Source organism: Petromyzon marinus, chromosome 4, assembly GCF_048934315.1.
Source record: "Petromyzon marinus isolate PM22_M1 ecotype Great Lakes invasive population chromosome 4, UKy_Petmar_22M1.pri1.0, whole genome shotgun sequence".
In the NCBI taxonomy this organism is placed as follows: domain Eukaryota; kingdom Metazoa; phylum Chordata; class Hyperoartia; order Petromyzontiformes; family Petromyzontidae; genus Petromyzon; species Petromyzon marinus.
Window position 1 is genome coordinate 20,323,013 of NC_133670.1, and position 12,784 is coordinate 20,335,796.

The following is a 12,784-nucleotide window of genomic DNA, read 5'->3' on the forward strand; positions in this document are numbered from 1 at the left end:
GACTGAGTCGCCTGCTATTTTCTTGCACACAAGGACGCGCGAGGTGCCGACCAAATTTATCTTAAGACATTTTCTGTTATAATATATACACGCGCGCGCCACGTGTGTGTATGTCTACGTGCGTGTGTGTACATACGAGTGTGTGCGCGTCCATAAACGTGTGCGACGCACCTATAGACACACACACGCGCTCACACACACAGACACGTGTTTGTGTGTGTGAGCTTGTCACAAAAAGAGGCGCGCTCACGTAAATATTAGTAATAATAATACGGCGGTTACATTTATTGTACGGAGCACGCGTTTAAACGCAACTAAGGGGACTCGTATATGCGACGTCCCGGCGCGCGGGGCTGTTAATATATATTCGTCGCGTAAATCAACAGCCACAGCAGCAACACAACACGGAGCGTGTTTTGGGGGATGCTCGTGGTGTGATAGCCCTGTCCGCTCTCTCTCTCTCTCGCTCGTTCTCTCTCTCTGTCCGCGCGGGGCTAACGCCACCACCACCACGACCACCATCACACCATCACCACCGCCAGGCGCCAGCCGCCTGCATTTGGCTGACATCTCGCACCCCGTGCTCCCCTTCCGCGTCCCCCCCTGCCCACCTTCCACCGATTGTTTCCGCGAGTGCGGGAAAAAAAATATCGGGAGGATTCTCATCCTTGTCGGTCGCCTTCTTCCTTTCGCCGCGCGTCAGACACAATTAAAATATTACAGGGCTTGCCGACGCCTTGTTTGGAACAACACTTTGTTTCAATCTACGCTCCTTTATGAGCCGCTCCAAGTGGCTCAAATGCACGCTTGGGAACCATTCAGATTTATGCCCCCCCCCCAACACCTTTTTTCTCTCTCTCTCTCTCTCTTTCTCTTTGAGCCCGCCCGCGCGAGCGCACGCGCACGCAACGAATATGACAACTTCACGCGGGGGCATTTTATCTATTTTTATCTGAGCCCGCATCATAAATTCGAACGAGCATCTGTAACATTTGGCCTCGGCGATTACGCGCGTTTAGCGCCGCCGCAACGCCGAGGCGCCTTTATCAAGAGGGGGTTTTTTTCGGAAGGCAAGAAAAAAACTCGCGGCCATTGTGCGTTCGGGTGATCTATTGTCCGCATCCGGCACTTTAATGTCCACCATAAAATGTTCAATACCGCCGCGTTATCATCTCGCGCAATAATTTTAATGTTATTGTCCCTTCCCTCTACGGCGAGGGAGGGTGGCGGGCGGACGGGGCGGGCAGGAGTGGTGGTGGTGGCGGTGGGGGGGCAACCTGAGCATGCTTTGACACCGGCGTGCGTGCCCGAGCTCCGCCAGTAGATGCCGCCACAGATCGGCGCTGGAACCGTGGCCGGGCCCCTCCCCCCCCCCCGCGCGACGAGAGCCGAGCGCCGGGGCCTCTGTGCTGCGTGGTTCGTAGCGCCACGCCGTGGATTCACCCCCAGAGGTCACCGCTGCGAGATTTACGACTGGGCAACAAAGAGCACGTGACTCGACGCGGCACCCATATTTGGCAGAGCCCGTCCAAACTAGCAACCAGCATGGTCCTCGATATTCCCATAATTCATACACCGTTCGGGGTGCAGTGCGAAACGGGCTTCAGGAGGCACCGATAGCCACAAATCAAGCCCGAACGCAAAAAAACAACAAAAAAACAAATGAGCTCGTACTTTGTGAACTCTTTCGCGGCGCGCTATCAGAATGGCCCCGACTACCAGGTGCCCGGCTACGGGAATGCGGGCGCAGTGAGCGAGTCGTACAGGGAGTCGGCCGCGATGCACTCGCCCAGGTACGCGTACGGTTACAGTGGGGTCGATCTCAGCTTGAGACGGTCCTCCGTCGAGCACTGCGGCGGCGGCGGCGGCCCGGAGACCTCTCGCAGCTTCCCGCAAGCCAACAGCTCGCGCCTGGAGCACTCCTTGGGCGTGTCGCACGCAGCCGAGCCGCCCGCCTGCTCCGCTCTTTGCCCGTCTCCCAGCGCGCCCGGCACCAACGCCAGTAAGCGCAACGGCGCTATCAGCAGCAGCAGCGACGGGGCCAAGGCGGAGGCGGGATTGGCCAGCCCGCAGTACGCGACGAGCCAAGGCGCCGAGCAGGACGGCTCCTCGCCGGCCATGCATGCCGAAGAAGAGGGCCAGGCGGGCGGAACGGCCGGCGCTCAGACCGGTCAGCAGCAGCAGCAGCAACAGCAGCCGCAGCAGCAGCCGCAGCCTCCGCCGCCGCCGTCGCAAGCAAGCGGGAAGCAGTCTCAAGCGGCGCAGTCTCAGAACTCCCAGGCGCAGCAGCAGCCGCAGATCTACCCGTGGATGAGGAAACTCCACCTCAACCACGGTAACGGCGCTCGCGCACGCACGGCACCACGCGCGACTCCGAGGGCTCGGGGGGAGCGGTTAAAGCGCGAGCCGAGGGGGGGAACGGCCGCGCAGCGTCCGCGGGACACTGACGGCAAACACCGCGGCGCGGGGGTGACAGGCCAATTTGAAACGCGCAAGGCGAATGAAAACGGCATAGACGGCTATAGGAAAATAGCCACGGATCGATAGGTTGTAGATTTGTTGTTTGCGTTAGGGACAGTTGACGGGCATGTTTCATGCTCGTCCGGCCGCCGATATTTTCCCTTATTGTACAATAACCCGCCCAAACCTCCCCGCTCCCACGTCGAATAAATCTCACGGATTGCGCGGTGCGTTTGCCGTTATGCGCTTCCCCCCTCTCGTAGACGGCATGAGCGGACCGGAGGGCAAGCGCTCGCGCACCGCCTACACGCGCTACCAGACGCTGGAGCTGGAGAAGGAGTTCCACTTCAACCGCTACCTCACCCGCCGGCGTCGCATCGAGATCGCGCACGCGCTCTGCCTCACCGAGCGCCAGATCAAGATCTGGTTCCAGAACCGGCGCATGAAGTGGAAGAAGGACAACAAGCTTAAGAGCCTGAGCATGGCTAACCAAGCCGGCGCCTACCACGGCTAAAGTCTCTCAAACCCCCCCTCCCACCCCGTGTGTGTTTGTTTGTGTGTGTGCCGAGCGACAGCCTCAGCAAAAAAAAAATTGCTGATAATTATTAATATGAGGGTAAACAAACGTAATCCAGTCTCGTGTCATTTACATTATCTTTCGTTTTTTTTTTATGATTTTTTGTAATAGCGGGCAGTATTAACGATACATGTGCATTGACATTTGTATAAATAATGTGACGTGTAAGTGTTGTGCTGTATTATGGTGCAATTGTGAACCGTAGTTTTTTTTTGCAGGGACTCGTGTTCATGATCTCGCTGCGCGTACTTTTAAGGAAGGGGTTTGGGGGGGCATGTTCAGGCTTAGTAACTGTGACCAGCGCGGTTCGTCGTTTTCTCTGTGTCTATACTGTGGCTTTTGCTCGAAAGTCCATTGGAAGTCCCGCAACCGCTTTGTATAGTGTAAAGTAATTTTATTAAGAGCAATACGTTTTTGTCTGTTCCTAAATTAGACTTAGTTGCTTTGCTTAGCAAACAAAACGCAGGAACCACTCACACACGCTCGCACGCACGCACGCGCGCGCGCTTTTACGTCGGTACAATTGTAGTTTGTGAGGTTGATTTTTGTAAGACTTATCTTGAAAAGAGAAGAGAGGAGAGAGATATTAGGACATTCCTTGAGGATCTGCCTGGGCACCCTGCCCACTCACTTACTCGTGCTGTCTGATGATGTATATCGTATTGTTTAACGCGCATGAACTCGCAATCGATCTGCTCACCTTTTTTTGGCCGTCGGGCTAAAAAAAAAAATTCGTGTCAAAGGTGTGCTGTCATTTTGCCAATTTATCTGTATATCAGAACAAAGAGGAAAACAAAATAAAAGTCAGATCTTGAGTCATCAAACCGCTCGCCCTGTCCTACGTTTCCATCGCGGTCGCTGCGTTTAGGGTTGTCCGTCACTCGTGCCCGCGCGCACCGGCACATCCAATGCACGTCGTTGTGCTTATGACGCTGCTCGCGTGAACGCTGCTCCGTTAACTTTCCCGAACTATCGAAAATTGTTTATACAAAGCGTCCCGTCGTTGTTACAGCAAACGGCTGCCATCACCGATAAAGCCGCGCGCCTGGTGTTTGAAGAGTCGGCGATGGTTGTGATGGTGGTGGTGGTGATGGTGGTGGTGATGTTGGTGGAGCGGGCGGGGGGGGTGAATCGGTTAGAAGTTTATATTTGACACGGTTCAGCGACAGCAGCAGCAGGAGTAGAAGCGTCGTGTTTTCGGGACTTTGGGAAAATAATTTACCCCCACCCCCGCTCTTTGATGGTGGGCCATGAAAGGGGCTCTGTCGGAGGCCGCGCATATCAAAAGGGCCCGATTTCCGATTGCGCAATAAAACTCGGATCGCCAGCTCGCGGGCTTTAGGGGAAGCGATCATAAACCGCTTTGTGTCGCCGGTGAGCTATTAAACTTTACAGCACAATCTATCCTCTTTGTTTCAATGTAACGCTCAAGCGCATCCGAAATCTGTCACTTGCGGTTTCCTATTTTAATTCAAATGTTTATCCTCCCCCCCCCCTCCTGCCCAACCCCCCCCGCCTCCCACCCCCCAAAAAAACAACCTCCAAGCGGTCAAAAAATACGCGGCGGCGGCGAAGAGCTGCCGAGGGACACGGCGGTGGCCCGCTAACAAATCCCCTGCGCCCAGGAAACTCCTCTTAGCGGGACAGTCTCCTCGGAGTGGGGGCCCCCCGAGTCGAGATCGAGACCACGCGAGCGAGTTACAGCGCAAGTCCCCGTCGGGGGGGGGGGGGGCGCCCCCCAATCCGTGCCCCACACGGGACGCTGGGGCCCGAGACGCCCCCCCCCCACTATGGCCACCAAAACCGCGCCGAGGCCTCTCTTAGCCCCCCACCCATTCCCCCTCTTCTCTCGTCTGCTCTTACAATTCACGTCGTGCCGCCGTAGTGGAGATAGACATATATGTATCCACGTATATGTATATATGTAGTTGCACGTGCTCTCGCTCTCTCTCACTGGAGGGCGGAGCAGCAATATTCCAGCGCACAGATAACTTGTGACTGCAAGCTCCGCACGGGAAGGCCCAACAGAGTCGTCGTTTATTGTATTATATTATAAATTTGTACATATATAAATAACGCGATTTAATGAACTGCTAAAGACGAGGCCTACAAATCGCGCATCTTGCCGCAGAGGCCCTCGAGCGAGATTCTGACTTGGCGTAGGCACTTACCTCAACTCACGGGAGTCGCCCACCCCCCCCACACACCCGACATCACAGTGAGAGGACCAGCGTGTCCCTGTAACGCACACGGAGGAGTCCCGCGTGTCCCTGTAACGCACACGGAGGAGTCCCGGCCACTGCACTCTCTCTCTCCCACCGAGTTGCATAAACTTCGTGTGTCATTCTTTCAAGGTTCGTGCTGGCCTTTTTGTGCGCCTCAAAAGCAATCAGGTAGCCAAGAGAGAGAGAGGAGGAGGGGGGGTGCTATAAATTAATTTATACTTTGTTTCTGGTGAGTTTTACTGCTTCTTTGCGGGCCATATAGCAACTGAGCTCACTGGCTGAAGGCGGAGCACGTGACGCGTTTAAAGTTTTATGACAGTGGCCGGTTTGACAGCTTTTTTCGCCCCGCTCTGGCCCATGCTCTGCAGTCACACGCAACCGCGGACTCCGCGTTATTGCCCGCCCCCCCCCTTCTCTCTCTATGCGGCAACAGAAGGCAGGCGGAAAAACAAAGCAAGCAACAACACAAAAAAAACCTCCGGGACACAAATGAATCGACGGGGGAGCGGCCTCATATTCCCCCAATTCCATGCCAGCCGCTGCGAGCTAAGTTTTTTTTTTATTAACAGAAGGGAAAAAAAACATAACTAATGAAATAATTTTAAAGTGCGTCGCCGCCCGTGCCAGTGTGGGATTCCCCCCGCGCCCGCCCGCCCGCCCTGCTTCGGCCTCGCGTTTCGGGACCCAGGTGGGGCCCAACGACCACCGGCTCGGCCGCCGCCGCTTCTGCCGCTGCCGACCCGACCGAGGTGCTGCTGCTGTTGGATGGCCCGCGCCTGAGCCCCAGTGACTTTTAGTCCGGGAGGCCTAAACAAGTATTGTGTTTCCTCGATCTGCACCAACACTCGGTGTGTATGGTGTGTGTGTGTGGGGGGGTTGCTACTGTTACTGTGATGGTGATGGTGGAGTTGGGGTTGCCGTGGCAGGAGCGTCTGTGGCAGGCCTCGGCCCGTGCGCCAAGCTTCCCAAGCCACGATCAACTTTTTTTGCGATTCCCGTACCCACGTTTATGCTCGGTGGCAAGTTCGGAACTTTTAGCAACTGGAATGATCTAACCGCGGGTGACAAATGTGCCTCGCAATTAGTTTTCTTGATGCGCTCGCTTGCGGTGGCTGTAAGGTCGCAATTATCCTCGAGGCAGTGTGTTTAACCCGTCGGAAAATGAGTTATTAGCTGAGACAGGGTGCGGTTGTACGTATCTCTGCGTGTGTACGTGTGCGTATATGTGCCGGCGTGCGTGTAACGCACATCGCGGGCACACGAATATCGAGGTGGCGGGCCACTTGTCGTGACCACGCACGCTCGGTAACTCGCGGAAACCTGGAGCCGGGATGAGCACACGGGAGGGAGCACTTTGCGTAACTCGCTGCTGGTGTCAAACAGGCCGTCGCGCGAGGATGTCACGCGCGTCGCCGCTGTTTATTATTTCTTCTTAGGGTTTTTTTTTTTGCGTGAGCGCCGAGGCCTCCCCTCCTTCGGAGTCGGAGACGAAGCAAAGAAAAAAACTTTTTTGCTCGGCCGCGGTCCGACGCGTCTCGTGGCTCACTCCATCTTTATTCATTGCATTATGCGCGTCGCGTTCATTATTTTTTAATTGTTTGAAGAAGAAGAAACTCCCCCCCCCCCACCTCCTCCACCCCCCCCCTGCCAAAAAAACGTTTCCCAGCTACTTTCGCCAGAATTGATCACTTTTTGCTTGGGTTTAGTTCCCAACGTTCCGTCATCTTCATCGCTTTTTTTTTAACTGGAAGAGATATGTTGGCCGAACGTTGTTTTGGGCAACGGTGGCGTTACACTGCAGTGACGGCAGCAGATAAATTGACTCACCGTAACTAGAGAGCACATTTGACTCTCTGCGATACGTACTCGTATAGTTCGTTATAAGCATCGTACGTTCTGTGTGCTTACGTGCTGTCTATTTTTTTTCTGCGGAGACGTAAACCATCAATAGGTCCACTTTTGTAAACCGTCTCATTGCACGGCAGCGAGGAGTTAGTAGCGTGGAGCTGCCAAGTGTTTCACCCGAGTCGATGAGCACGTAGTGAGCACCACACTAGAACTTTGCGAGGCCACCCCCACCACCAGAACTCCCCCTTTACTCACGACTGAGATATCACAGATAGAGCATGGCACCACAGTACTCGCAATTGTTTTAATTAGCATCTCTCTCGCGCTATCTCTCTCTGCCTGACTTGCTGTAGCTGCTCGCTCTCTCTCAACGCGAACATCTACCCTCTCGCCTGGCGCGTCTCTCCGGTTTTGTGGGCACGATCTAACAACTGTTTTTTTATGGAGGGGGGAGAGCCGGGAGGTGGAAATATTTCGTTACAATTGATTTATTTTTGGGTAAAATGTGCTTGCTTAAGCGTCGCTCTTTCGTTACTCATTAAACCGCGCGGGCACCGGCTGATCGCGTGCCGTGACTTGATTTGTCATTGGCCATCGCTCGCTCAGTACGGAGGAACGACGCGAGCCGAGATCCGCGCGTCGTTCGTTCGTTCGTAATCAGCGGTTTTGAAATCAAATCGCGATCGTCAAGTCCCCCCTAACCTTCCCCCGAGTCACCGTGCGAATATTGAGTTCGTATCGGAAGTGCAGTAAAGCGCGCGCCGGTTTGATCGGGTCCGCGTCTCGTGAAAGAGGAGCGTGGCGATTGGTAAATATATTATTTGGACGGTTTTTTTTGTTTGCTTTGTTTTATGCCCCTTAATTAATTTCCGCGCCGCGCCGTGTTCATGACTTTTATTTAGAAAATACTGATCTTCAAAAAAAACGGAGGACGTGGCGAACGCAAATTGAAATTTAATGGTCACTCAGCTGTACCGGGATCGATTCCCTCGCGTTTATTCAGATTTGAAGCCTAGTGCGGCGAGTTTTCGTGGTTTCTCCTGTCGCCCAGGCCACGTGGACGTGGGTTGACCAGGCCATGTGGACTGGAGTTGACTAGGCTACGTTGACGTGCGATGACCAGGCCAAGTAGGGGTGGGTTGACCAGGGCACGTGGACGTGGGTTGACCAAGCCACGTCGGATGGGTTGACCAGGCCACGTGGACGTGGGCTGACCAAGCCACGTGGGATGGGTTGACCAGGCCACGTGGACGTGGCTTGACTCGGCCACGTGGATTTGGCTTGACCAGGCCACGTGGACGTGGGTTGACCAAGCCACGTGGGGGTGGGTTGACCAGGGCACTAGGACGTGGGATGACCAGGCCACGTGGGGGTGGGTTAACCAGGCCACGTGGGGTGGGTTGACCAGGCCACGTGGACGTGGTTTGACCAGAGAGCGTGGAGCTGGGTTTAACCCCACGAGCGACAGATCGAGGTAGGCGGTGGTGCGTTGTTGTTTCCAGGTGCGGCCTACAGCGTTGTGGTCCCATGTGCGAGTGCGCTGTGGGAAGGCAGTGGCCGGTAAGCGGAGGCTCTGCTCGGGTGTTTTGTTCTATTCGTTTATATCACGGAGATGGGTTTATTTTATTTTATTGTGGTTGGACATCTCGTGCTTTTACCGCGTTTGCAAAGCGCCATCGATTAGTTGTGCACTCGTATTTTGTTATTGAGCGATAAGAGATGCTGCTCGTGCAAGCGGCGACGCGATCGGGCCTGGGATATTTTTTTGTGGTTGTGCGAGGGGGGGGGGGCCTCGGTCACTTCATGTGCGGCCGACGCGGCGAGGTTTTGGCGCCACACGTGAGATCTGCATGGCAGCCCCCGTCCCAAAAAACGAATGTGGCTTTATTTATTACTCAGCAGCGGCAACATTCGATGACATTCATATCGCTTCACATATCGCGGTGAATCAGCGCGCATGTTTCGTGGTTATTCACCTCCGATTTCGACGGTTAGCTACGTACGGTGCCGAAGAAGTTCAACATTCATCCGTGCTTGCGCGTGTGTGAGATGCACACATGTTGCATTGACAACAAAGGGAGATTCCCCGTATAGCCTGACCAGACTTTCGGGGCAAGTGCTGTTTGCGAGCATATATGAAGTCCAGCACGGCATACGAATTGGCGATGTTTACAACACCGCGCCAGGTACTCATTTGATGCTGAGTCGGCCAGGCACCGGTTCAAGATAATCGTGACTCGTGCTGGCCGTGAGCAGGACTCCAACTCGGTTGGCCGGGTTATTATCCGGCGATGTGTGTGCATTGACACAGTGGGGAGCGGTCGTGTAGTGGTTAGCGCACCGCACTACGAACCCGACGGCCCGAGTTCCGAGTCTCGCTCACGGCCAACACCAGTGACGATGATCGGAACCGGTCCTGGGCCTCTCCAAGGTCGACTTAGCCTAAAATGAGTACCTGGTTGCGGTGTGTAAAAACATCGCCACGAGGGAGAATATTGTTATGTTATTTTATTTGATCAATTTATTATTTTATTCTCATTCTACGTGACTTTACCGAAAGAACCAAAGAAGATGAGACAAAAGCTGTCGGGCGTGCTGCTGGCCACCCACCCCCTCGTGTACCGTGCCGGCCTTCATAAGTGGTGCTAGCTAACAGCACTTGCCCCAACAGTCTGCGTGGTCTATAAGGGGCATCGTTGTCTTGACACACGCACACACGATTATAATAATAATACTACACATGTGCGAAGCCGTGCGTGGTTCTCTCATCAGGACGGCGTAGTCGCTGGTGCCGCTTCCACGCAGAGTGAGAGGCGCGCGCATCCATCGCGGCCGCGCTGCTTCTCGAACAAAAACGAGCGCGCACAAACAACAAACAAGCAACAAGAACAACAGACACCTTCAGCCAATTGCTCTCCCTACGCGGGAGTCGTCAAACTTAGGCTGCCGCGAGTCGGGGCGAGGCGCGCGGTGTCTCCCCAGCAGCATGAGCGGTGTCTCTGCTGCCCACCCCCGGGTACGGTCCAGAGGCGACAACGTCGTCACCCCCACTCCCTACTTTGCGTGTGTGCAGTCGGGGCTGCTGCTGTTGCCGCTGCTAGAGCGGCTGCTACTTCAGCTGCTGCACACCGCTCACTCGCATTGCCATATGCAGTAACTCAGTGCCCGCTAGACGACGCCGTTCCTTGCGGAGGGCCCAGGATGACCCTTTGCAGCGCTGGCCTCTGCGTGGCGCCCAGAGATGCCCTATCGCGTTAACCGCTTTCTTTTTGCAGCGGCGCGGCTCCGGTGCCCCAGTGCGAGAGGGCGGCTCGCCGCTGTGCTTCGCGGTGAGGCAGCTTCACGCAGCCGAAAGGGGAATGGGGGAGCACGGACGCGCGCCGCGCCTTGTTCACGCGCTCAGCTGGGGCTGTTGGTTGCGGGCGAATGCGAACGCGACGCACGAGGCCTCGTTAGCCAAACTCCGTCTCAGTCCGGGACCGCACCGTTGCGCCTTTTTTTGTCTACGGCCGCACGCGGTACAGAGCGGGCCCTGGGCCTCGGACCATCGGAGAACGTCGGGAACCGCGGGGGGCCCGTTACGGAGCTGACCAGGGCGCTTCGCTCGGGGGTGGTGGAGGGGGGCGCTTTACGCGCACCCGTTAAACGAGTCACGGGCCTAGATGTGTTAATTCTCCTGCTGTCACGGTAAACGTGTGTGCGTGTTTTGTGCGTGCGCGCGAACGTTCACGGACGTCGGGCGGTCGAGGAATCGGTGGTTGCGAGGATAGACGAGAAGAGGTCCCGCGTCTCTGGCGCGGGGTGCGGGCAGGGCGCGCAGCCGGGAAAATGATCGGCGCTCAGCACGAAATTCCCAACTTTCGGGGGTGAGAGTGCGGGGTGGGGGTAGAGTGCAGGGAAGAGGAGTGCAGGGAGCGCGAGTGGAACCTCGCTCGCTCCCGTTATAACCGGGGTCCCCCCCCACCCCGCCAGCCTCGTGCCGCTTCCCCTACGGACGCGAGCGTTTGTCGAACGAGGGTACGGAGCGATCACGAGATGACTACCGTGACTATGTTGTGTATATACTGTCGGAGGCCCGCGGCCTAATGCAAGGAAGCTAAGTAGATAACAACCACCCGCAGCAAATAGGTGAAGGTAATTACATCTTTGTTCGGTGTGGCGATGGGATTTGTACATTGGGGTGTATCCCCGCCCCGCCCTCGTCCTGGGTATCGATCTCGCAACTCGCGGCGAAGGTAGTCAGCGCCCTGGGCCCCGAGGGGTGGGGGGCCTCTGTGAAGGCAGTGACAACAGCAGCAGCGGCAGTGTGGCGTGAGAGCATCTGCAGATACACGCGCGAGAGAGCGAGTATGAGTATGTGTTACGGTGGGAGACAAAGGCGGCCGGGTGTGGTACTGGTTACCCCCCGTGTGCCGTTCCGGCTTTTATAGTGCTCGCTGACAGCACCTGCCCCCCTCCGCCCAACAGTGTGTTGAGGCTATACGGGGAATCTTTGTATTTGTATGAGTAAATGTGTGTGAAAGTGTGTGTGCGTGACGACTATCTGAACCGGTCCTGAGACTCCCCTAGATCGGTGTGCAAACATCGCCACTTGGGAAGACAAAGGCGGCCGGGCGTGGTGCTGGCCACCCACCCCCTCGCGTGCTGTGTCGGCCTTCATAGGTGCTCGCTAACAGCACTTGTTCCTACGTTAAGGCAATAGGGGTGATCTTTGTCTTTATGCCTGCGTGAGAGTGTGGGTGTGTGCAGTAGGGAGCGGTAGTGCAGCGGTTAGCGCGCTGCGATAAAAATTAACACACGCGGCGATCCGAGTTCGATTCCCACTAGCGGCCGACAACACCAACAGTGACGATTGTGTGAACCGGTCCTGGGCCTGCCCTATGTCGACTAAGCCTCAGATGAGTAGCTGGTGCGGTGTGTAAACGTCGCCTCTCGGGAGACAAAGGCGGTCGGGCGTGATGCCGGCCACCAAAACCGCCTTGTGTACCGTGCCGGCCTCCTCTGTCAGCACTTGCCCCAAACATCTCTTAGGGCTTTACGGGGGATCTTTCTCTTTGAGTAAGCGTGTGTGAGCGTGTGTATAATTGGGTGAGAGAGAGAGCATTTCTGTGTGTGGGAGCATATGTTCGCGTGAAAGTGTGTATGAGTAGTCGTGCGAGTGTTGTGTGCATGTCTTTGTGAGTGTTGTGTGCCCGAGTGCGAGTACATTTGTGTGAGTGTATTAAGTGGGGAGCGGTGGTGCAGGGGTTAGCGCACTGCTCTACTAACCCCGTGACCCGATATCGATTTCCGCTTACGATCAATAAAAGTGTTGAATATTTGAACCGGTCCTGGGCTTCCCCCCTATGTCAACCCAGCCTCAAATGAGTATCTCGTTGAGATTTGTAAACATCGCCACTGGGGAGACAAAGGCGACTGGGCGAGGTGCTCGCTAACAGCACTTGCAACCTGCAGTCTTCTGCGTAGTTAAATGTGACGAGGATGAAAGTTGAGTGTGAATTAGTGCGTGTGTGAGTGAGTGTGTGTGGTGTGTGCGCGTGAGTCGTCGGTGTGTGTTGGTGCCTGTTGCGGTGAGTGAACTGGTGAGACAAAGGTGGTCGGGCATGTGTCTCAACCATTACCACCCGTACCCGCCTGAATAGGCGCTTGCTAATAATACAGCACGTACCCTCAT

The 12,784-nt window shown here is 55.6% G+C and overlaps 2 protein-coding genes across 6 annotated transcripts in view; both read left to right on the forward strand.

The window, feature by feature from the left end:
• Positions 1-12,784, forward strand: part of LOC116938504 (homeobox protein Hox-D3) — a 185,044-nt gene that overhangs the window by 84,309 nt on the left and 87,951 nt on the right. The gene's annotated exons all lie outside the window — the stretch shown is intronic.
• On the forward strand, positions 1,263-3,861 carry LOC116938506 (homeobox protein Hox-A5). Its single transcript, XM_032945652.2, has 2 exons — positions 1,263-2,335; positions 2,724-3,861. Exons 1-2 carry the CDS (start codon positions 1,663-1,665, stop codon positions 2,972-2,974), a joined length of 924 nt encoding a protein of 307 aa, XP_032801543.2. The 5' UTR covers positions 1,263-1,662; the 3' UTR covers positions 2,975-3,861.

Bases quoted from the DNA above. Each gene is read 5' to 3' on its own strand.
- LOC116938506 (XM_032945652.2), top strand. From the start codon at position 1,663: ATGAGCTCGTACTTTGTGAACTCTTTCGCGGCGCGCTATCAGAATGGC. The intron at 2,336-2,723 runs GTAACGGCGCTC...CCCCTCTCGTAG, and splicing joins GAAACTCCACCTCAACCACG to ACGGCATGAGCGGACCGGAG.